The 26,206-nt window shown below is 42.9% G+C and overlaps 1 protein-coding gene across 1 annotated transcript; it reads left to right on the forward strand.

Annotated features, from left to right (window-relative positions):
- The first annotated feature begins 21,986 nt into the window (after positions 1 to 21,986).
- On the forward strand, positions 21,987 to 26,009 carry LOC123088177 (succinate dehydrogenase subunit 5, mitochondrial). The gene is made up of 5 exons (XM_044510363.1): positions 21,987 to 22,192; positions 22,287 to 22,369; positions 23,664 to 23,968; positions 24,075 to 24,260; positions 25,633 to 26,009. The coding sequence occupies exons 1-5, from the start codon at positions 22,089 to 22,091 to the stop codon at positions 25,687 to 25,689; spliced, it is 735 nt and encodes a 244-aa protein (XP_044366298.1). The 5' UTR covers positions 21,987 to 22,088; the 3' UTR covers positions 25,690 to 26,009.
- Positions 26,010 to 26,206: the final 197 nt, after the last annotated feature.

Raw genomic sequence — 26,206 nt, forward strand, 5'->3', positions numbered from 1 at the left:
ATTCTCTTGACAAATGTGTCATGATCATCATCAACATTTTGATGCTCTTCCAAGATATCTATTGAATTCTTCATGGGAAATACCATCCTTGCCCTCGATGAGTTGTGTTATCATCGGCCACTTTATTGCCTTCCCTCCAACACAAACTTGTTCGTGTTTTGTGTTATACCTTGAGTTCCTTGCTATCCAGCATTTATTCTTCTTTACCTTGGAGTGTTACCATCTTTTATGTCAAGAATGTCGTGAGGATTACTCCACCTCTTAAGAATTCTTGGTATAGTGATACTTCTCACCATCACCATTCTTTCTTGGTCCTCATGTTAATTCCAACCGGGGTACCAACAAGTGAGCGGTGTTGTTTGGATGTTGATCCCTATTACTTCGAAGTTAATGGTCGGTCGTTCATTCTTTGACTATTAATTATTGAATCTCCATTCTGACATTGGTCGTGCAACCCAACCCATATTTCGGGCGCACCTTTCAACCAATGTTTAATTGTGTATGTTTTCCTCGAGCTTACTTCCTTATATCATTTGATATGACAAATGTTATCTCCTTATCCACATAATTGTGGAGATCCATCTTTTGGATACCTCGATGAGTTATCATAGACTCCATCAGCTACCCCATCACCCCTTTCCTTGGTTTAATGATGAACCCTTGTTTCACAACTCGCTTCCATAGTTCTTTCCCCTGAGAACCTTGCAATGTCATCTCGACAATTTGTGTTGCACCTTTCTTCTCAGGCATCCTGGGTGTGAGGTATCCTACCACCAATCAGAACTGTATCTCGGTCTGATATGATGGTTGGAACATAATTCCAAGAGTTATAACTTTGGTCTTTATATGACCCGGTAAGGTGGTGTCATACCTAGCCCACCTAGCCGGAGGCCCTATTGTTACAGTTTCCTTTTTAACAAGGTTAACCATTTTTCCATAAGGAAATTGTAAGGCTTATTCTATAAGTTGTTCCTGACGAATCCTTTGTGTATCCAAAGTCTGATCTTTGCTTGAAGACCATGCCAATGCTATCTGTAAGCATGACTGTGGTACTCAAACATCAACAAGAGCATTGGAAGCGCAATGCTAAGTTTTCTTTATCCAAACACCGTTGTATGGGTAATGTCATGAAATTTCTCTCCCTTTACCTAAAGGGTTTTCTACATTATATCCTGCCACGGATATCATCCTCTGCTTGTCCTTGGGAAGGATATATCCCTGAAATATGTGTTTAAACACATTTTCCTTTCCATTGTTCTGTTTACTCTGATAATCATATTTTCCTTTCCATTGTTTTGTTTAACCTTTCTTGTAATCTAACTTAGCTGAGCAGAGATAATTCCCTGCTTAGTTGAGCACCTCGTTGTACCACTCTGTCAGTAGACCATGTTACTTTTGTTGATGACATTTCGGTAGCCACTGATGGATAAGAACTTTGCCTATTGGTCCGCCTCGTTTCAACGAGTAGGAAAATGGTTCTCTTCGTCCCTCGCCCTTGGTACCGACGTTGTTGTCGACATAATCGATACGCTACCCTGTGACATGCCTTGCTTGCATGATCACGCAAGAAGTCTCCACCCTCCCAACTTTTAACTCACATGGTGGGCCAATAACCCACAGTTCCACGGGATCGAAACCCGACTCTCCTGTACAACCGCGTTTCTAATGGTTATTCCCCACGCTTAGCTTCGTATTTAAATTATGGGGCCGCCTTCCTAGTGCTCTATTATGGTATCAGATGCAATACTTACTCTCGCTGCTCTGAACCCCTTTCTCACTCTGGTTCAGACTTCGAGCAACTATCTATCCGCTGGGAACCTCTTATTGTACCTTCGTACCTTACTCTTGATGTATTTTTATATGTTCAACTCAAGAGATAATCTTGTGCTCATTCATGGGTTAACCCCAGATTGTTTTCCCTCATAAGCATTCTGTCGTAGCCGAGTTGTCCCTTACCTATTCGTAAGTACGTTGGAGATCCCGAAGAAAGGATGACGACTTGATCATGGTGACTTGAAGCAGAGAAATGAAGACAGCAACGAAAGGGATCAACCTCTTCGAAAGGGTAGCCAAGACCGAGAAGGCTCGTTAGGTTTTTGCTACCAACATCCCCCCCTTACTCCACCGCTTAAATCTCGGGACGAGATTTCTTGTAGTGGAGGAGAATTGTGACGCCCGGATAATTAGGCTACAGTAATCCCACGCTAATGGTGCCACATCACCACGGTTACTGTTGTTAACCTTGCGTTAATTCGAAACCGCTTCAAAATTCAAACTCAAATTAATGTCAACAATAGAAGTTTTCAAAAGTTGAAACAAAAATGTTCGGTGGGTGTCGGGTATTACAAGGGTAATTATAATAAAGCAAACACATTTTTATGAAATGCCTAAATGATTTAAAATAAAATGAAAACAGAAAAACAAACTAAGAGAAAACAAAACAAAAGAAAGAAGGGAAAGCCCCCTGGCCAACTGGGCCAGACGGCCCAGCTGGCCGACACACCTGGCCCAGCCGGCCGGCCCAACCGGGCCCTCACTCCCCATAACCCCCCCACACACACACACCGACGGGAAACCCTAGCCCGTAACCCCCCACGCCCCCACGTCTCCCTCGCTCCCCCACTCTTTCGCTCTCTTCCCCCTCGATCTGGATCGAGATCGGGGGTAGCGACCCGAAGCCGACGTGCCCCCCCGTGGCGCCGCCCACCGCAGGTCGGCTGAAGCTCCTTCGCCGGACCGCCGCATCGCCGCCCCGCATCTGGCTCCATCCATCGTCGCTCCGGATCCCGATCCCGTCGCGCCGACGCCACCCAGAGCGCCCCCGCCTCGGCCACCTCATCGTCGACCCCGTCGCCGCTTCGCCGTCCTCCTCCTCATTTCCTCCTCACCGGATGCCGCCGCCCTGCCCGGCGCTCGCCGTCGTCCTCACCCTCCTCCCCGTCCCTGGACCGGAAGGGGCCCTTGATGTCGCCATCCGCCGCACCGTCGCTGGAAACGCATCTCCGTCCCCTCCATCGAGCACACTGTTGCACAACTACAGGGTCGATGAGGACCTCCCCGTCCGACCCCATCTCCCCTCCCAACGGTCACTGCGCTCGCGCTCATCCATGCGGCAACCGCCCGCAGCTTGTCGCGTCGCTCGAAACGGCGCCCGCGGCCCCCTGCCGACCGCACCCTGTGCGTGCACCCGCGGCCCCCTGCCGACCGCACCCTGTGCATGCACCCGCGGCCCTCGCTCGCCTCGCCTGACCACCGCGCGCACGTGCGCCACCCCTCTTCGCCGACACCCCGTCTCCGGCCGCTCCGGTCGCCGCGACCGGCGTCTCCCCTAGCCGACGCCGTGGCCACCGGCGCCCTGCTGCGCCGGGTCTGGGGCTCTGCCCGCTAACGGGCGCCCCACAGCGCCCCTGCGCCCATTCGCCCGTTAGGCCCCTAGGGCCATTGACATGTGGGGCCCGGCCCTATAACGTTTTTAATAAAATAAAATTAAAATAAGTAAAAGTGAATTGATAAAAATTATAATTAATTAATTAATTAGTGAATTAATTAAGTTAATTAATCCTCTTTAATTAAGCTAATTAACCTGTTAGTTTAAATAAACAGTAGTTAGTTTAACCTAATCCCTAATTAGCCTAACAGTGAATGACAGGTGGGTCCCACTGGACCCACACGTCAGTTTGACCAGTCAACCCCTCTGTTGACTACTGACGTCATGCTGATGTCATGATGATGTCAGCAAACACTATTCTGGATAATGTTGTATTAAAATAACTAAATTAATCCTAAAATGATTTAAATCTTTTAAAATTAATATAAAATAAACCGTAGCTCAGATGAAAATACTTTCTACATGAAAGTTGCTCAGAACGACGAGACGAATCCAGATACGCAGCCCGTTCGTCCGCCACACACCCCTAACATATCGAACATGCAACTTTCCCCCTCCGATTCATCTGTCTGGAAACGCAAAACACCGGGGATACTTTCCCGGATGTCCCCCCCCCTTCGCCGGTATCACCTCCTACCGCGTTAGGGCATATATAGCTAGCACCGCGTATTGCCTTGTTATATTTTGTGATGCTTTGTTTGCTCCATATTTACTGTTTCTTCCCCCCTCTTCTTCTCCGGTAGACCCTGAGACTGGTGTTGATGCGATTGAGTATGACTACGGTGTTGACGACCCCTCTCTCTTGCTAGAGCAACCAGGCAAGCCCCCCCTCCCTGATCACCAGATATCGCCTATTCTACTCTCTATACTGCTTGCATTAGAGTAGTGTAGCATGTTACTGTTCGGTTACTCCTATTCTGCTGCATAGCCTGTCATTGTTGCTACAGTCGTTGATACCTTACCCGCAATCCTAAATGCTTAGTACAGGATGCTAGTTTATCATCATTGGCCCTACATTCTTGTCAGACTGCCTTGCTATACTATCAGGCCGTGATCACTTGGGAGGTGATCATGGGTATATACTATACATATATACATACTATACAGATGGTGACTAAAGTCGAGTCAGCTCATTGAGTACCCGCAAGTGATTCCGATGTGGGGGCTGGAAGGACAGGTGGCTCCATCCCGGTAGAGGTGGGCCTGGGTTCCCGACGGCCCCCGACTGTTACTTTGTGGCGGAGCGACAGGGCAGTTTGAGACCACCTAGGAGAGAGGTGGGCCTGGCCCTGGTCGACGTTCGCAGTTACTTCATAATAACACGCTTAACGAGATCTTGGTATTTGATCTGAGTCTGGCCACTGGCCTATACGCACTAACCAACTACGTGGGAATGATATGGGCACTCGACGTCGTGGTATCAGCTGAAGCCTTCTAGACGTCAGCGACTGAGCGGCGCGCGCCTGATTGGACCGCGTAACGTGACTTCCTTTGTAATGGAGGTTGCTAGGTCTGCTTCCGGCCGCCCTCGCAACATGCAGGTGTGCAATGGGCGATGGGCCCAGACCCCTGCGCCATAGGAGTTAGACCGGCGTGCTGACCTCTCTGTTAGGCCTAGGTGGGGCTGCGATGTGTTGATCTTTCGAGGCCGGGCATGACCCAGGAAAGTGTGTCCGGCCAAATGGGATCGAGCGTGTTGGGTTATGTGGTGCACCCCTGCAGGGAAGTTTATCTATTCGAATAGTCGTGTCCCTCGGTAAAAGGATGACCCGGAGTTGTACCTTGACCTTATGACAACTAGAACCGGGTACTTAATAAAACACACCCAGACAAGTTCCACAGACAACCCGGTGACCGCTTTTCCACAGGGCGATGAGGGGAGGATCGCCGGGTAGGATTATGCTATGCGATGCTACTTGGAGGACTTCAATCTACTCTCTTCTACATGCTGCAAGATGGAGGCTGCCAGAAGCGTAGTCTTCGATAGGACTAGCTATCCCCCTCTTATTCTGCCATTCTGTAGTTCAGTCCACTCATATTGCCTCCTTACACATATACCCATGCATATGTAGTGTAGCTCCTTGCTTGCGAGTACTTTGGATGAGTACTCACGGTTGCTTTTCTCCCTCTTTTCCCCTTTTCCTTTCTACCTGGTTGTCACAACCAGATGCTGGAGCCCTGGAGCCAGACGCCACCGTCGACGACGACTCCTACTACACTGGAGGTGCCTACTACTACATGCAGGCTGTTGACGACGACCAGGAGTAGTTTAGGAGGATCCTAGGCAGGAGGCATGCGCCTCTTTCAATCTGTATCCCAGTTTGTGCTAGCCATCTTATGGCATCTTGTTTAACTTATGTCTGTACTCGGATATTGTTGCTTCCGCTGACTCGTCTATGATCGAGCACTTGTATTCGAGCCCTCGAGGCCCCTGGCTTGTATTATGATGCTTGTATGACATATTTTATTTTACAGTTGTGTTGTGATATCTTCCCGTGAGTCCCTGATCTTGATCGTACACGTTTGCGTGTATGATTAGTGTACGATTGAATCGGGGGCGTCACAATATGCTAGGCTCGTCAAGTTTAACCCGAGTATTCTGCATGTGCAAAACTAGCTTGCGCCTGTTGTATGTGAACATAGAGCTTATGACACCCGATCATCACGTGGTGTCTCGGCACGACGAACTGTAGCAACGGTGCATACTCAAGGAGAACACTTATACCTTGAAATTAAGTAAGGGATCATCTTATAATGCTACCGCCGTACTAAAATAAGGTGCATAAAAATAAACATCACATGCAATCAAAATATGTGACATGATATGGCCATCATCATCTTGTGCTCATGATCTCCATCAGCGAAACATCGTCATGATCTCCATCGTCACTGGCTTGCCACCTTGATCTCCATCATAGCATCATTGTTGTCTCGCCAACTATTGCTACTACGACTATCGCTACCGCTTAGTGATAAAGTAAAGCAATTACGTGGTGATTGCATTTCATACAATAAAGTGACAACCATACGGCTCCTGCCAGTTGCCGATAACTCCGTTACAAAACATGATCATCTCAGACAACAATTTATATCACGTCATGTCTTGACCATATCACATCACAACAAGCCCTGCAAAAACAACTTAGACGTCCTCTACTTTTTTGTTGCAAGTTTTACGTGGCTGCTACGGGCTTCTAGCAAGAACCTATCTTACTACGCATCAAAACCACAAAATTTTTTTGTGAAGTGTGATGTTTTAACCTTCAACAAGGACCGGACGTAGTAAAAATTGATTCAACTAAAGTTGGAGAAACAGACACCCGCCAGCCACCTATGTGCAAAAGCACGTCGATAGAACCAGTCTCATGAATGAGGTCATGTAATGTCGGTCTGGGCCGCTTCATCCAACAATACCACCGAATCAAAGTAAGACATTGGTGGTAAGCAGTATGACTATTATCGCCCACAACTCTTTGTGTTCTACTCGTGCATAAAACATCTACGCATATACCTGGCTCGGATGCTACTGTTGGGGAACGTAGTAATTCAAAAATTCTCCTACGATCACGCAAGATCTATCTAGGAGATGGATATCAACGAAAGAGGAGAGTGTGTCCACGTACTCTCGTAGACCGAAAGCAGAAGCGTTTAGCAACGCGGTTGATGTAGTCGAATGTCTTCACGATCCAACTGATCCAAGCACCAAACGTACGACACCTCCGCGTTCAGCACACGTTCAGGTCGATGACATCCCTCGAACTCTTGATCCAGTTGAGGCAGAGGGAGAGCTCCGTCAGCACGATGGCGTGGCAATGGTGTTGATGATGTTACCGGGGCAGGGCTTCGCCTAAGCACTACTACGATATGACCGAGGTGTGTAACTGTGGAGGGGGGCACCGCACACAGTTAAGAGAACTTGATCTCCTTTCGGCTGCCCCCATGCCACCGTATATAAAGGAGGAGAGGGGGAGGTAGGCCAGCTCTTGCAGGGCGCACCAGGAGAAGGGAGTCCTACTAGGACTCCAAGTCCTAGTAGGATTCCACCTGGTGGAAGAGGGGAAGGAAGGGAGAGGGAGAGGGAGAGGGAAAGGGGGGCCGCGCCACCTTCCCTTGTCCTATTCGCACTCCCCATCAGGAGAGGCATGTGCCTCCCCTATGTGGGATGTCCTCTCTCTCCCCTATGGCCCATGTTGGCCCATTGCTTCCCCGGGGGGTTCCGGTAACCCCTCTGGCACTCCGTTGTTACCCGAAACCACTCGGAACTCTTCCGGTGTCTGAGTAACATAGTGCAATATATCAATCTTTATGTCTCGACCATTTTGAGACACCTCGTCACGTCCGTGATCTCATATGGGACTCCGAAAAAACTTCGGTCATCAAAAACACATAACTCATAATACAAATCATCATCGAACGTTAAGCGTGCGGACCCTACGGGTTCGAGAACTATGTAGACATCATTGAGACACATCTCCGATCAATAACCAATAGCAGAACATGGATGCTCATATTGGCTCCTACATATTCTACGAAGATCTTTATCGGTCAAACCGCATAACAACATACATTGTTCCCTTTGTCATCGGTATGTCACTTGCCCGAGATTCGATCGTTGGTGTCATCATACCTAGTACAATCCCGTTACTGGCAAGTCTATTTATTCGTTCTGTAATGCTTCATCCTGCAGCTAACTCATTAGTCACATTGCTTGCAAGGCTTATAGTGATGAGCATTACCGAGAGGGCCCAGAGACACATCTCCGATACACGAGTGACAAATCCTATTGTCGATCTATGCCAACCCAACAAACACCTTCGGAGACACCTGTATAGCATCTTTATAATCACCTGGTTTTGTTGTGACGTTTGTTAACATACAAGGTGTTCCTCCGGTATTTGGGAGTTGCATAATCTCATAGTTTGAGGAACATGTATAAGTCATGAAGAAAACAATAGCAATGAAACTGTAATGATCATAATGCTAAGCTAACGGATGGGTCTTGTCCATCACATCATTCTCCTAATGATGTGATCCCTTTCATCAAATGACAACACTTGTCTATGGTTAGGAAACATAACCATCTTTCATTAATGAGCTAGTCAAGTAGAAGCATACTAGGGACACTATGTTTTGTCTATGTATTCACACATGTATTAAGTTTACGGTTAATACAATTCTAGCATGAATAATAAACATTTTATCATGATATAAGGAAATAAATAATAACTTTATTATTGCCTCTAGGGCATATTTCCTTCATTCGTAACCTACAAGCAATTTCATCTTATGTTCTCCGTGATAGGAACTTTGGGGTGATTATTTGTTGCACGTTGAGGGATTGCCATATGATTTAATTATGTTATCATTGTTGACAGAACTTGTGCTAGTAAAAGTTTGAACCCTAGGCCTTGTTTCCAAGCATTGCAATACCGTTTCCCCTCACCTTCGTTACTAGTTATCTTGTTTTGTTATATTTTCATATTACAAAAACCTATATCTACCATCCATATTATACTTGTATCACCATCTCTTCGCCGAACTAGTGCACCTATATAATTTACCATTGTATTGGGTGTGTTGGGGGCACAAGAGATTCTTTGTTATTTGGTTGCAGGGTTGTTTGAGAGAGACCATCTTCATCCTATGCTTCTCATGGATTGATAAACGTTAGGTCATCCACTTGAGGGAAATTTTCTACTGTCCTACAAAACTCTGCGCTTGGAGGCCCAACACGAGTCTACAAGAAGAAGGTTGCGTAGTAGACATTAACCTATTTTCTGGCGCCATTGCCGGGGAGGTGAGTGCTTGAAGGTATATCTTTAGATCATGCAATCGAATCTTTTAGTTTCTTGTTTTATCACTAGTTTAGTCTATAAAAGAAAACTACAAAAAAAAGGAATTGAGGTTGCCTCACATGCTTCATCTTTTTAATGTCTTTCGTGAAAATGATGGAAAGGAAATTGTGCCAAAGTGTTAGAAGAAGAATGCAATAAAATGTTTGGCACTAAATATTTGAATGATGAGCATGATTGCAATGTTGTTAGTATGAATTCTTCAAATATCCATGATGCTAATGATATGCAAAGCTACAAGCTTGGGGATGCTATGTTTGATGGTGATGATATTTTTAGTCCCCTAAGTTTTCACGAGCAGATTTATTTTGATGATAGAATGCCTCCTAATTATGATTATTATATTGATGAAACTGGGTTTGGAAGAGTGCCAACTTTTGGAATTGATGATCCCACTATTTTGGAGGATGTTGAATCTTTTCACGATTTTGATAAAAGTGGATTTGGAGAGGTCATGACATTATTTAGTGATGAATCCACTATTTCGGAAGAGATTCCAATTAATTATGAGAACAAATTTGCTATCTATGATGATTATTGTGATGACATGTATGCTATAAAGAATAATGATTACCATGAAACTTGTCATCTTGATTTTAATTTTCAATTGGATTATGCCTCACATGATAGTTATTTTGTTGAGTTTGCTCCCACTACTATTCATGAGAAGAAATTTGCTTATGTGGAGAGTAATAAAGATTCTATGCTTGTGGATCATGAAAAAGAATTCTTTATGTGATAGTTATATTATTGAATTCATTCATCATGCTACTGAAAATACTATGAGAGAGGAACATATGCTTTTATATATTTAAATAATATCAAGTTCCCTCTCTATGTGTTGAAAATCTTGAAGTTATGCTTGCTTTGCCTTCCTATGCTAGTTGATTCTTGTTCTCATAAATTCTTGGCTCACAAAATCCCTATGCATAGGAAGTGGCCCCTGGCTTGTAATATGTTGCTTGTATGACTTATTTATGTTTTTAGAGTTGTGTTGTGATATCTTCCCGTGAGTCCCTGATCTTGATCGTACACGTTTGCGTGCATGATTAGTGTACGATTGAATCGGGGGCGTCACAAGCATCATGAAATTGGTGATGGAAGATGGTTGATGATGACGACAGCGACGAATCCCCCTCCCCGGAGCCCCGAACGGACACCAGATCAGCCCTCCCGAGAGAGATTAGGGCTTGGCGGCGGCTCCGTATCATAAAACGTGATGAAACTTTCTCTCTGATTTTTTTTCTCCGCAAAACGAAAGATACAGAGTTGGAGTTGAGGTCGGTGGAGGTCCAGGGGGCCCACGAGATAGGGGGCGCGCCCTACAGGGGGGGCGCCCCCCCTGTCTCGTGGACAGACCTTGGGCCCCCTGGTGTATTTCTTTCGCCCAAAAATTCTTATTAATTCCAAAAAGTGTCTCCGTGGATTTGCATATCATTCTGAGAACTTTTCTTTTCTACACATAAAACAACATCATCGCAGTTCTGCTAAAAACAGCGTCAGTCCGGGTTAGTTTCATTCAAATCATGCAAGTTAGAGTCCAAAACAAGGGTAAAAGTGTTTGGAAAAGTAGATACGTTGGAGACGTATCAGGAGTCCTAGTAGGACTCCTCTCTCCCAGGCACGCCTACAGGGGCCGGCCGGCCTCCCCCTTGCTCCTTTATATACATGGACAAGGGGGCACCCTAGAACACACAAGTATCTCTCCCAACCGTGTGGGGTGTGCCCCCCTCCACAGTTACACACCTTGATCATACCATCGTAGTGCTTAGGTGAAGCCCTGCACTGGTAGCATCATCATCACCATCGCCACACCGTCGTGCTGACAGAACTCACCCTTGTCCTCAACTGGATCAAGAGCACGAGGGACGTCATCGAGCTGAACGTGTGCTAAACGCGGACGTACCGTACGTTCGGTACTTGGATCGATTGGATCACGAAGACGTTCGACTACATCAACCGCGTTATTGAAACTCTTCCGCTTTCGGTCTACGAGGATACGTGGACACACTCTCCCCTCTCGTTGCTATGCATCACCTAGATAGATCTTGCGTGACCATAGGAATTTTTGTGAAATTACTGTGTTCCCCTACAGTGGCATCTGATCCAGGTCTATGAGTAGATGATATATGCACGAGTAGAACACAAAGAGTTGTGGGCGATGATATATGCACGCTACCTCTACATCTACCTTCAGGATTAGTTTTAGACCTGAATAATTGTTATTTGGTGCCAGCGTTGAGCATGAACATTATATCTGGATCTTGTTTGATGCGACACGGTTATTCATTTAAATCAGAGAATAATGGTTGTTCTATTTATATGAGTAATATATTTTATGGTCATGCACCCTTGCTGTGTGGTCTATTTTTGTTGAATCTCGATCGTGATGATACACATATTCATAATATTGAAGCCAAAAGATGCAAAGTTCATAATGATAGTGAAACTTATTTGTGGCACTGCCGTTTAGGTCATATCAGTGTAAAGCGCATGAAGAAACTCCATGTTGATGGGCTTTTGGAATCACTAGATTATGAATCACTTGGTGCATGCGAACCGTGCCTCATGGGCAAGATGACTAAAACTCCGTTCTCCGGAATAATGGAACGAGCTACATACTTATTGGAAATAATACATACCGATGTATGTTGAGGCTCGTGGTGGGTATCGTTATTTTCTTACCTTCACAGATGATTTGAGCAGATATGGTTATATCTACTTAATGAAGCATAAGTCTGAAACATTTGAAAAGCTCAAAGAATTTCAGAGTGAAGTGGAAAATCATCGTAACAAGAAAATAAAGTTTCAACGATCTGATCGTGGAGGAGAATATTTGAGTTACGAGTTTGGTCTTCATTTGAAACAATGTGGAATAGTTTCATAGCTTACGCCACCTGGAACACCAAGGCGAAATGGTGTGTCCGAACGTCGTAACCGTACTTTATTAGATATGGTGCGACCTATGATGTCTCTTACTGATTTACCGCTATCATTTTGGGGTTATGCTTTAGAGACGGCTGCATTCACTTTAAATAGGGCACCATCAAAATCCGTTGAGACAACGCCTTATGAACTGTGGTATGGCAAGAAACCAAAGTTGCCATTTCTTAGTTTGGGGCTGTGATGCTTATGTGAAAAAGCTTCAACCTAATAAGCTCGAACCCAAATTGGAGAAGTGCATCTTCATAGGATACCCAAAGGAAGCTGTTGGGTACACATTCTATCACAGATACGAAGGCAAGATATTCATTTCTAAAAATGGATCCTTTCTAGAGAAGGAGTTTCTCTCGAAAGAAGTGAGTGGGAGGAAAGTAGAACTTGATGAGGTAATTGTACCTTCTCCCTTATTGGAAAGTACTTCATCACAGAAATCAGTTCTAGTGATTCCTACACCAATTAGTAAGGAAGCTAATGATGATGATCATGAAACTTCAGATCAAGTTACTACCAAACCTCGTAGGTCTTCCAGAGTGAGATCCACACCAGAGTGGTATGGTAATCCTGTTCTGGAAGTTATGTTGCTAGACCATGGTGAACCTACGAACTATGAGGAAGCGATGATGATCCCAGATTCCGCGAAATGGCTTGAGGCCACGAAATCTGAGATGGGATCCATGTATGAGAACAAAGTGTGGATTTTGGTGGATTTGCCCGATGATCGGCAATCCATAGAAAATAAATGGATCTTTAAGAAGAAGACTGATGCTGACGGTAATGTTACTGTCTACAAATCTTGACTTGTTGCGAAAGGTTTTTGACAAGTTCAAGGAGTTGACTACGATGAGACTTTCTGACCCGTAGCGATGCTTAAGTCTGTCCGAATCATGTTAGCAATTGCCGCATTTTATGATTATGAAATTTGGCAGACGGATGTCAAAACTGCATTCCTGAATGGATTTCTGGAAGAAGAGTTGTATATGATGAAACCAGAAGGTTTTGTCAATCCAAAGGGTGATAACAAAGTATGCAAGCTCCAATGATCCATTTATGGACTGGTGCAAGTCTCTCGGAGTTGGAATAAATGCTTTGATAGTGTGATCAAAGCATATGGTATTATACAGACTTTTGGAGAAGCCTATATTTACAAGAAAGTGAGTGGGAGCTCTGTAGCATTTCTAATATTATATGTCGATGACATATTGTTGATTGGAAATGATATAGAATTTCTGGATAGCATAAAAGGATACTTGAATAAAAGTTTTTCAATGAAAGACCTCGGTGAAGCTGCTTACATATTGGGCATCAAGATCTATAGAGATAGATCAAGACGCTTAATTGGACTTTCACAAAGCACATACCTTGATAAAGTTTTGAATAAGTTCAAAATGGATTAGTCAAAGAAAGGGTTCTTGCGTGTGTTAGAAGGTGTGAAGTTGAGTCAGACTCAAAGCCCGACTACTACAGAAGATAGAGAGAAAATGGAAGTCATTCCCTATGCTTCAGCCATAGGTTCTATCATGTATGCAATGTTGTGTGCCAGTCCTGATGTGTGCATTGCTATAAGTATAGCAGGGAGGTACCAAAGTAATCCCGGAGTGGAGCACTTGACAACGGTCAAGAACATCCTGAAATACCTGAAAAGGACTAAGGATATGTTTCTCATTTATGGAGATGTCAAAGAGCTCGTCGTAAATGGTTACGTCGATGCAAGCTTTGACACTGATCCGGATGACTCTAAGTCGTAATTCGGATACGTGTTTTTATTGAATGGAGGAGCTGTCAGTTGGTGCGGTTCCAAGCAGAGCATCGTGGCGGGATCTACATGTCAAGCGGAGTACATTGCTGCTTCAGAAGCAGCGAATGAAGGAGTTTGGATGAAGGAGTTCATATCCGATCTAGGTGCCATAACTAGTGCATCGTGTCCAATGAAAATCTTTTGTGACAATATGATAACCCACAAGTATAGAGGATCAATTGTATCCTCTTTCGATAAGTAAGAGTGTCGAACCCAATGAGGAGCTAAAGGTAGAACAAATATTCCCTCGAGTTCTATCGACCACTGATACAACTCTACGCATGCTTAACTTCGCTTTTACCTAAAACAAGTACGAAACTAGAAGTACTTTGTAGGTGTTGTTGGATAGGTTTGCAAGATAATAAAGAGCATGCAAATAAAAGCTAGGGGCTATTTAGATGAAGACACAACTAAGTTAGTTTTAGTAGAGAGCTTTTTGTCACGAGAAAGTTATTTGTCCCTAGGCAATCGATAACTAGACCGGTAATCACTATTGCAATTTTATTTGAGGGAGAGGCATAAGCTAACATACTTTATCTTCTTGGATCATATGCACTTATGATTGGAACTCTAGCAAGCATCCGCAACTACTAAAGATCATTAAGGTAAAACCCAACCATAGCATTGAAGCATCAAGTCCCCTTTATCCCATACGCCACAACCCCCTTACTCGGGTTTATGCTTCTGTCACTCAAGCAACCCACTATAAGCGAATCATGAACATATTGCAACACCCTACAGCCGGAATCCCTCATGCTTGCGCGACACGAAGGGCACAATAGGACAGCACCAATAATAAAACATGCAACTCAAACCAATGACGATCATCAATTAACCCATAGGACAAAACGGATCTACTCAAACATCATAAGATAGCCATACACCATTGGGAAATAATATATAGCATTGAGCACCATGTTTAAGTGGAGATTACAACGGGTAAAAGAGAGGTTACACCATTGCATAGAGGGGGGGAGAGTTGGTGATGAGGGCGGTGAAGTTATTGGTGTAGATCGCGGTGATGATGATGGCCCCCGGCGGCGTTCCGGTGCCACCGAAAGCAAGGGGGAGAGATCCCCCCTTCTTATTCTTCTTCCTTGACCTTCTCCCTAGCACTGGGCACTCGATCAATATGTTAGTCCCAAAAATAGTATAAAAAAGTTCCCAAAAGTATATGAAAGTTTAACAATATTGGCATGGAACAATCAAAAATTATAGATACGACAGAGACGTATCAGCATCCCCAAGCTTAATTCCTGCTCATCCTCGAGTAGGTAAATGATAAAAAAGATATTTTTTGATCTGGAATGCTACCTAGCATAATATTTATCATATATCTAATCATGGCATGAATATTAAGACACGAGGCAGTTTCAAAAAAAATATTAAGACACAAGTGATTCAAAGCAATAGTCTATCATTTGACATAAAAATGATAATACTTCAAGCATACTAATAAAGCAATCATATCTTTTCAAAACAACATGGCCAAAGAAAGTTATCCCTACAAAATCATATAGTCTGGCTATGCTCCATCTTCACCACACAAAATATTCAAATCATGCACAACCCCGATGACAAGCCAAGCAATTGTTTCATACTTTTGACGTTCTCAAACCTTTTCAACTTTCACGCAATACATGAGCGTGAGCCATGGACATAGCACTATGGGTGGAATAGAATATGATGGTGGAGGTTGTGTGGAGAAGACAAAAAGGAGAAAGTCTCACATCGACGCGGCTAATCAACGGGCTATGGAGATGCCCATCAATTGATGTCAATGTGAGGAGTAGGGATTGCCATGCAAGGATGCACTAAGAGCTATAAGTGTATGAAAGCTCAAACTGGAAACTAAGTGGGTGTGCATCCAACTTGCTTGCTCATGAAGACCTCGGGCATTTGAGGAAGCCCATCATCGAAATATACAAGCCAAGTTCTAAAATGAAAATTCCCACTAGTATATGAAAGTGATAACTCAAGAGACTCTCTATATGAAGAACATGGTACTACTTTGAAGCACAACTGTGGTAAAAGGATAGTAAGATTGCCCCTTCTGTCTTTTTCTCTCATTTTTTTATTTTCTCTCTCTTTTTTGTGGGCTTCTTTGGCCTCTTTTATTTTTCATAAAGTCTGGGACTCATCCCGACTTGTGGGGGAATCATAGTCTCCATCATCCTTTCCTCACTGGGGCAATGCTCTAATAATGATGATCATCACACTTTTATTTACTTACAACTCAATATTACAACTCGATACTAGAACAAAGATATGACTCTATATGAATGCCTCCGGCGGTGTACCGGGATGTGCAATGATCTAGCGTAGCAATGACATCAAAAAAATGGACAAGCCATGAAAACATCATGCTAGCTATCTTACGATCATGCAAAGCAATATGAAAATGAATGCTCAAGTCATGTATATGATGATGATGGAAGTTGCATGGCAATATATCTCGGAATGGCTATGAAAATGCCATGATAGGTAGGTATGGTGGCTGTTTTGAGGAAGATATAAGGAGGATTATGTGTGATAGAGTGTATCGTATCACGGGGTTTGGATGCACAGGCGAAGTTTGCACCAACTCTCGAGGTGAGAAAGGGCAATGCAAGGTACCGAAGAGGCTAGCAATGATGGAAGGGTGAGAGTGCGTATAATCCATGGACTCAACATTAGTCATAAAGAACTCACATACTTATTGCAAAAATCTATTAGTCATCGAAACAAAGTACTACGCGCATGCTCCTAGGGGGATAGATTGGTAGGAAAAGATCATCGCTCGTCCCCGACCGCCACTCGTAAGGAAGACAATCAATAAATAAATCATGCTCCGACTTCATCACATAACGGTTCACCATACGTGCATGCTTCGGGAATCACAAAACTCAACACAAGTATTTCTACTAATCCATAGTCACCCACTAGCATGACTCTAATATCACCACCTTTATATCGCAAAACTATTGCAAGGAATCAAACATATCATATTCAGCGATCTACAAGTTTATGTAGGATTTTATGACTAACCATGTGATTGACCAATTCTTGTCATCTCTCTAAATAGATATAAGTGAAACAAGAGAGTTTAATTATTTCTACAAAAGATATGCCCACGCTCTAACAAATATAAGTGAAGCAAAAGAGCATTCTACAAATGACGGTTTTCTATGTGAAGAGAAACAGGCAATCCAAACTTCAAATGATATAAGTGAAGCACATGAAGCATTCTACAAAGCCATACTCAAAAGATATAAGTGAAGTGCAGTGAGAATTCTATAAATCAACCATGGACTATCTCATACCAGCATGGTGCATAAAATAAAAGTGAAAACTAAATGCAAAAGACGTTCCAAGGCTTGCACATATCGCATGAACGAAACGAATCCGAAAACATACCGATACTTGTTGAAGAAAGAGGGGATGCCTTCCGGGGCATCCCCAAGCTTAGACGCTTGAGTCTCCTTGAATATTTACTTGGGGTGCCTTGGGCATCCCCAAGCTTGAGCTCTTGCCTCTCCTCCTTTTCCTCATATCAAGACCTCCTCGATCAAACACTTCATCTGCACAAAACTTCAACAGAAAACTCGGTAAGATCCGTTAGTATAATAAAGAAAATTACTACTCTAAGTACTGTTGCAAACCAATTCATATTTTGTTTTTGCATTGTGTCTACTGTAATATAAATTTTCCATGGCTTAATCCACTGATAGAAATTGATAGTTTCATCAAAACAAGTAAACTATGCATCAAAAACAGAATCTGTCAAAAACAGAACAGTCTGTAGCAATCTGAACATTCACTATACTTCTGGTACCCCAAATTTTTTTGCCACAATTAGGAAAAATAAACAATTTGTATAGAAAGACAGTGCAAAAACTTACAGAACCGTTTGATGTTCCAGTAAAAAATGTAAAATCGCGCACTACAGCCAAAGTTTCGGTCCTGCACCGTACAAACCAACAAGCATTGTAAACATCCTAAAGGCAAACCTTGTCACATTATTTTTATAATACAATGGAATTGTACAAGGGGATAATTATTTTTGATGAAAAGTTTCTGTAATTAAGATTCACAAAGTTTTCGTGAGCATGAACAATGTTCAAGGAGCTCCCCCACTTCAACAATGCTTGTCTTTCTCACTTTCACTTTCCTTTTTGAAAAGTTTTGGGTTCCCCTCTTTATTTTTTTTGTTTTTAAACTATATGAAAGAACACAACAGAAATAAATGACTCTCTAAAACTTCCGGGTTGTCTCCCTGGCAGCGCTTTCTCTAAAGCCATTAAGCTAGGCATAAAGTGCTCAAGTAATGATTCCACCCGGATCCCAAGGTATATCAAAGCCAATTTTAATTAACAATGATTTGTAATTTAGTAGTGAGCACAAAGTAACATAAATAAAGCAATGACGAAGTCTAACTCTCTTCCTATGCGTTGGCATGTCATAAAAGAACAGCTCATGCACACCAAGTAAAGGCCAATGCATAGTATAAGCAGTTTCTTGCAATTCTATCGTGTTGGAAACATAGATAGGTGGAGATATAGTTCCTCTCTCATAATAATTGCAAGTAGGAGCAGCAAGCACATGCATATCACATTCATCGAAATTATCATGTGCAATAGTAAAAGGCAACCCATCAATATAATCCTTAATAAGCACAAACTTCTCTGATATAGTGTAGTTGGGAGAATTCAAAAAGATAATAGGACTATCATGCGTGGGTGCAATAGCAACAATTTCATTTTTAACATAAGGAACTATAGCAAGTTCATCTCCATAAGAATCATTCATATTGGCATCTTGGCCACAAGCATAGCAAGCATCATCAAAAAGGGATATTTCAAACGAATTAAAGGGATCATAGCAATCACCCTTCAGTAAGCACGAACGGGAATCAAACAATGTATGAGTTCAAGAGTTACTCTCATTAGAAGGTGGGCACGGGTGATCAATACGTTCTTCCTCCTTTTGTTCTTCGCTCTCCTCATCATCTTTTTCATCCAATGAGCTCACAGTTTCATCAATTTCTTCTTCCATAGACTCCTGCATAATATTGGTCTCTTCTTGGACAACGGATACTTCCTCAATAAATGCATCAATATCGGAATTGAATTTGTAATTCTCATAGCAATATTTAAGTATAGTAAAATTTTCAGGTCTATAAACAGCATCATCAAGATTTTCACACGTTTTAAACAAAGATTCAATTTCATAAGCACCCATAAAAGCAACAAATTCTTCTATGTGTTCGACATCATAGTAATCATATATACCATTAGCATAAGAAGCCAAGGTTTCATTATCATTAAATTTGCATGAAAAGGGAAGGTGTGGAGCCTTCATCCTAGGGCAACAAGTATAATCATATCTCTAGCATAGTTGCCTAGCATACCAATGTAACATATGAATTTGATCCGTCAAGCGATAATCCCTAGTTGATCCAACGTGTCTCCCATAACATAATTGAATAGGGTTTTCTCAGGATTATCAAAGTAGTACATAATATCTTTCACATAACCAGCATCGAGGGTTTTAGGCGGTTCCCCATCTCCATGAGTAGCAAGTACACCTAATTTTTTTGGTATTTCGTGTTCCATATCCATAACTAAAGATAGATAACAAATTACAACATCAAATAAAAATTACTTAGTGATAAAGCAAACAAGCACACATGAGAATATTCACTCCACACTATGACTCCTCGGCAACAGCGCCAGAAAAAGGTCTTGATAACCCACAAGTATAGGGGATCAATTGTAGCCTCTTTCGATAAGTAAGAGTGTCGAACCCAACGAGGAGCTAAAGGTAGAACAAATATTCCCTCAAGTTCTATCGACCACCGATACAACTCTACGCACTCTTAACGTTCGCTTTACCTAAAACAAGTATGAAACTAGAAGTACTTTGTTGGTGTTGTTGGATATGTTTGCAAGATAATAAAGAACACGTAAATAAAAGCTAGGGGCTGTTTAGATGAAGACAAAACTAAGTTAGTTTTAGTAGAGAGCTTTTTGTCACGAGAAAGTTATTTGTCCCTAGGCAATCGATAACTAGACCGGTAATCACTATTGCAATTTTATTTGAGGGAGAGGCATAAGCTAACATACTTTCTCTTCTTGGATCATATGCACTTATGATAAGGTTCTAGTGGCCACTGTCTGGAATTGTGGCTTATTATCTAACCCGTGGAACCGTCTTACGGCTGCATCGCTTGCGATTTTCTTGTTGTCCTTTTCACTCTTGCATGATTTCTAGTCTTCTAACCACGTGGAAGAGCGTTCTTCATCCATGGACTGCCTTTCCTTTGAGGAACCTACATGATCATCACTGACGACACGAATATTGGCCTCAAGCATGCGTTCATTGGTCCTCGACTGTGCCCATCAAAGTGGAATTCTTCGGTTGGCTTATGTTTAAAGATAGGATGAACAAAAAAGGCAACATGCACCACATGAACATTGCTGCAAACACCACTTGCCCTGGATGTTCTGCCCCTTATGATGACATTTCTCACCTAGCTCTACTTTGTCTGACCACTTCACAAGTTTGGATCGATCTGGGACTTCTTCCTGATCCTGATTTGCCATAGATATGGAAGTCTAACATGCCACCTAGCCTAGATCCAAACATATGGCCTTCGGTGGCTCTTCCAGTTTTTTGAAAACTATTGGATTCAAGAAATTCTTTCACCTTCCGTGTTCAATTCCATACGTCCAGGACCACCATTAGAAACACCGTGTTCGACTTCTCACGTGGATATTCAGATTTACGGAAATTACTATGCATGACACCACTAGATCATAGATATTGTATCTCTGTTATAAGATCTAGTCTCTTCCCTAAGTAATGGCAGACGATGGGTTTCGGTAATATATTCAGGTGGGGAAGCTCTCCTCCCCGGTGACGGTTAATTTTTTTATTTCACATGTAAATAATTGTAGTGAACATTTTCACCGGAGAACATGAGAAGAACAAAACTAGATTTTGATATAGAAGAAAGGACACAAGACTCGTGATGCATATGAAAATTTGGAGAAATCAACGGATTTTCCACTTGCTATGCACAAGAACACCGACAAAGAATGAAAACTGATCGGTGGTATCATGATGGGACTTACTTGGTACTCCGCTCCTACATATAAGATATGCTTTAAAGTGAAACTTAATGACAACCAACAAAAGATATAATCATGCCTTCATGGGCAATGGCAATCTTCGGAGCATGTGACATATCAATTGTACATGTCCCCTTCTCGTTGTCACCTTGCTTGGTCAATATAAATTGCGACTTTGCTAGGCACAACATTCCTTGTAGCATGTAGCATCAACCACTCTTTTTTCTTCAAGGGAAAAAAACTAGCACCAACTACTCCATGACGCAGAAGGCGAAACTCTTGTAGTAAGACAAATCATCTAGCTGCTTCCATCCCAAAGAAAACACATTGTTATTCATGTATGCTTGTTACGCCATAGTTCCCATTTGTCATAGTAAAACACTACGTAGACGGCAATATGAGATGTATCGGGAACACGAGGGAATTGGAGACATGGGGAGAGAAGCAACCATTTCTCGACAAATCCGCCAACCTAATACGTTCAATGGTCCTCTAGGTAGTCCAACAAACATGCCTCCTAGTAGCATCAAGTATACATCCAATTCTTGAAAGACGGTAGGGCCATGAACTTAATTGACAAGGTCAATCAGCTCTTGACGACGCACATCGCCTGGCGGTGCATTAAGAGTCATTAGTCAACCATCCGCACAAAGTTTAGCTCTTGTGCAAGGCTTCACGATTGTTGTGGTGAAGCCATTCCTCCTCTTCGAGAGATTGTGCCCATAAGTTTTAGAACAATACCGTGCAGCGTGATCAATACTTTCTGAATTTTAGGAAACACGAATGCCTTTTTTTCCCAGGAGGAATTCATGCCATGGAGGAATTTTTCACCTTTGTTTTTGAGTAAAAATGGCATCGTCACACGAGAGCCCAGGCCCAGAATCAATAAAGCCGAACAGGGCCTATAGAAAAGGAAAAATAAATAAACCCGAACGAAATCGCCAACTAACCCAAAAGCCGCAAGCGAGAGAGAGGAAGGAAGAAGAGAGAGAAAAAAAATGGCATCGTCGGCCCGCGCCGCCGCCTCCGCCGCGAGATCGGCCCTCCGCCGGGCGCCCCTCGCCGCCTCGTCCTCCTCTTCCGCCGCCGGAGTCCTCCGCAGGTAGGTTTCTGCTAGGCTGTCCAAGAGATCGATCTATCGATGGGTGGGTGGGTGGGTGGCTGCGGGCGCGTGCTCACGTCGAGTTTCCCTGCAGGTCGGCGGCGGCGGGTCTGGAGACGCGGATGCCCCTCCACAGCGCGGCGTCGGCGGCGCGCCTCGGATCCTGCATCACCCGAGGTAGACCCGCGCGGATGCCCCTTCTTTTCCCCCTCCCGTTCCGATGCTTGTTAGCTACCATCAGATTGGATCTTGGTTCTCCATGTGAACGGCTGCGCAGACTGCAGAGTGAAATTTGCGTGATTGATCTTGCTCTGTGAGGTTTCTAGGGTCAGTTAGTATGCCACGAACCGTGTTTATCTCCAATGTTTTCTCAAATTGATTTCCCTAATCCCTACCAAGAGCAAACTCAATTGGCACGACACATTGGATTTGGATGCATGTTGAACTCTGCAGTATACACAATTTTGCGTTGAGGGGAGGAGTTGGTGATACTGTGTATGGCTTTGTTGTTGAGCTCAACTGCTCGTACAAGATGTGAACCTAGAAATAAGAGTGTGATTCCTGTTGATTCTGCAGGATAGGTGCGCATTTTCGTAAGCAAGTGCACCAGTAGTCTGAGGAGTGTTGGTGATAAAAACTTGCGAATTCATGAATAACTATTTAACTGTCATGCTGAACAAACACTTCCTGCTGTAGATTATTAATCTTATTATCCATGACATCGTTTATAATTCGTCCCGCTTCAGACGCTTAAGCATCACTTAAGCGACAAGGCGCCCTGACAGCGCCTTAGATATTTGCCCGCTTTAGGCGTTTAGGTGTCGCTTAAGCGTTAGAGCGGGTGGTGCTCGCTTTAGGTCGCTTTACCGCTTTATAAACCATGATCCATGAGTATGTTATGACTCCATATATGGCAACCAGATGTCACAAGAACACCTTGAGACTGCTATTCACTAAGTACCTAGTTCTATTGTTATTCATTTTTCTATCACAAGCTGTTAAACGTCTTGGTTTTGGTGAATTTGGGAGATCTGTATCCATTGTCCTCAACTAAGCCATTGCATTAGTTCTTATTTGAGGTTAACAGCCTTATTGTACCAAGACCCATGTGTGAACCATTTGAGTGCCAATGCCAGCGGCTCCGTGAAGATAAGATATTTTGAGGACTTCATAGTTCATAGTAGTAGCTCATTTATTTTGAGATCTTGCATTTCTTGATCTTCCATCACATCTGATCATTTAAGAAGGTTGTGTAGTAATGGCAATTGAACTTTGATCAGTGTGGTTATCAGAGTTGCACAGTATTCAGATGCTACTAGTTCACTTCGTAGCAAAATGCAGAGAGAATTATCAGTCTTCATTTTTCTGCAACCCTAGTATTGTACCTTAGTTCAAACTTCATAAATTTCCATGCCTTTTTTTTTCCTCTCTGTGCTCATTGTTGATTAATATTTTCATGTTGCATCCTCAGATGGCAACAATGCTTTCTCATGGAACTCCAGGCGCATGTTCAGTTCAAATGAGAAACATCTGCCTGCAATATCTGACCCGAAAATTGAGACTGCATTTAAGGATTTGATGGCTGCTAGCTGGAATGAGCTTCCAGGTTCTCTTGTGGAGGAAGCAAAGAAAGCAGTATCTATGGCTACTGATGATAAGGCTGGTCAAGAAGCTTTGGAAAATGTATTTCGTGCAGCTGAAGCATGTGAAGAGTTTAGTGGAGTTTTAGTTACCCTAAGAATGGCTCTTGATGATCTTTGTGGTCTAACGGGCGAGGTCAGTACTTAATCACCTCTCTCCCCTTGTTTATGTATTGCTCTTTGCAGAACTGGGGCTCATTTTTCTGCTTCTGATTACGTCTTACCAACCCTAACTCCTGCAGAATGTGGGCCCCTTGCCTGGTTACTTAGAAGAAGCTGTGAAATCCGCCTATAGCCGATACATGACATATCTGGAATCTTTTGGTCCTGAAGAGCACTATCTACGGAAAAAGGTGGAGAGCGAGTTGGGGACAAAAATGATTCACCTGAAAATGAGATGCAGTGGCATAGGGTCTGAGTGGGGAAAGGTATGTTTCTATTGAAAGTTACTGGTCCTTGGAATATAGTTTTGTTATACCAGTCTCTATTGTAGACTCATGTTTGATACATCTTTGTTGTGTGGGTGCTTTGCATGCACTATCATGGTTCATTGATTCTTCTTGTAATGCCGTTTGCTGTAATGTTAGTCCATTGCTTTTTGTGCAAGGTGTTTCTATATATGCGGCATTCTCACCTGATTTTTTGGATGAATTTGTTTCTTCAATTTCTTTTATCACATTTCTTTACTTATGTGTCAATATTATCATTTTATCCCCTTCTCTGTCCAAGGGGCAAAGTATCGAATATCCCAGGCCAGTCACTTGTTATTGGTTTAGGTTGTATATGAGGGAGTTGTATTGATGATATAGACCAGAAAAGACAGCCGTAACTTACAATTGCTATGAACACTTAAACCTTGTCTAACAACCCCATATATTCAAGTATGATCATGGTCTTGTTCACCTTTATTTTATTCGTAGAAAATAACTAGCTGTGTGTGTTCTTTACCTTTTTTACCAAGTGTTATATGCACTTATGCTAACTGTACTAGCTATACACCATAGAAAATTGCTTGGCAAATGCTCCTTGTCTTGTTTGTAACTACAGACAGATAACCCTGATTACTTGTCGCATCCTAATGACGAATAACACTTTCTCGCTTTTCTCTTGTTAATGAGTTAACCAAAATAAGCGCCTGTTTTGTTACCACCATTGTATGTCTGAGGTTCCATATTTTTTTCTCAGGCTACTAAACAGTTTGGAATTAGTCTACATGTCGAATAGGCGAGATAGGTTGATTTATATTAGTTCAGACTAGTTTTTAGTACTCAAATTGTTAACTAGTTTCTCTTTCCCGCAACTTTCACCAGAAATTCAGAAAACACAACCATTTTCTGGTTAATTCCTGGCCAGGTGTTTTGTAGCGTTCCCCCATATTCTCCCCTGTACCCAGTTACCTCTTGAAACTGGGCAGTACTGGCAGGTCAGCAATAACCATAAGAGTATGGCTGTTCAAACTTGCCCGCTTATTATGGGGTAAAGGCTCTTCTCCAGTGTTACTGTTTTCTTCTCACAGATCGAGTGTTGGTCACGCCATCGTGAGTTGTTATTGCAACCGGGAGATGCTCAAACAATTGCTTCTTGATTTTTTTTCGTCTCATTAAAATGTTTCCTGATGAAAGTGGATGAGATCCCGCACAAGTATATAAGCATGTGCGGATCAATACCTGCATGCCGGTGTTCCTGCTCAGTTTCATAGCATGTGTGGATCATGTTTTATTCAGCTGATTTCCTGGTCTGAAGTTAGTAGACATTGCTGCTTTATTCAGTATACTCATGAGGTAATTGTTGTTCTTGCAGATCACCCTGATCGGCACCTCAGGTATCTCAGGGTCCTACGTTGAGATGAGGGCATGATGGAACTCTCTCGTATCAGAACCGTGGCGTAACACCGGTGGTCTGACGGGAAGCTGCGTATCAATATCAGAACCAGGTGTTCTGTTTCCTTTTATCTTTCCTCTGTAGCTACCATGCCAATAACAAGGCGATCGTCAAAACAGATGTGCACTCACTTAAAGTAGCTCTTTGCACTCCAGATTTTCCTGCTGTAATAAGAACATGTGCGTTGATTTTGTTTTGATGCTCAAACCATGATGGATGGTCTTTATTGGTCTTTCTGGGTCTCTCTCGCATGTTGAGACACAAAATACTTGAATAGGATCTGTCTGTTTTGTGCATGGCCCGTCTATGCCTCGGTCACTTGAAATTTTCATTTGTCTCGGTCACTTGAAATTTTTATTTGTCTCGGTCGATTCTGAAAAGCAACATCGGCGCATCTTTCAGAAATCAGCTGAGAATTATCACACTTCGAGCACGTGTCTTTTCAGTAAACATGTACTGAAACTCTGGTGAAAAAGCAGGAGCGATATTTTAG

This window comes from Triticum aestivum, chromosome 4A, assembly GCF_018294505.1.
Source record: "Triticum aestivum cultivar Chinese Spring chromosome 4A, IWGSC CS RefSeq v2.1, whole genome shotgun sequence".
In the NCBI taxonomy this organism is placed as follows: domain Eukaryota; kingdom Viridiplantae; phylum Streptophyta; class Magnoliopsida; order Poales; family Poaceae; genus Triticum; species Triticum aestivum.

Excerpts from the sequence above, each read along its gene's own strand:
- LOC123088177 (XM_044510363.1), top strand. The coding sequence starts at position 22,089 with ATGGCATCGTCGGCCCGCGCCGCCGCCTCCGCCGCGAGATCGGCCCTC. Across the intron at positions 22,193-22,286 it reads GCCGCCGGAGTCCTCCGCAG|GTCGGCGGCGGCGGGTCTGG; the intron begins GTAGGTTTCTGC and ends GTTTCCCTGCAG. Across the intron at positions 24,261-25,632 it reads TAGGGTCTGAGTGGGGAAAG|ATCACCCTGATCGGCACCTC; the intron begins GTATGTTTCTAT and ends TTGTTCTTGCAG.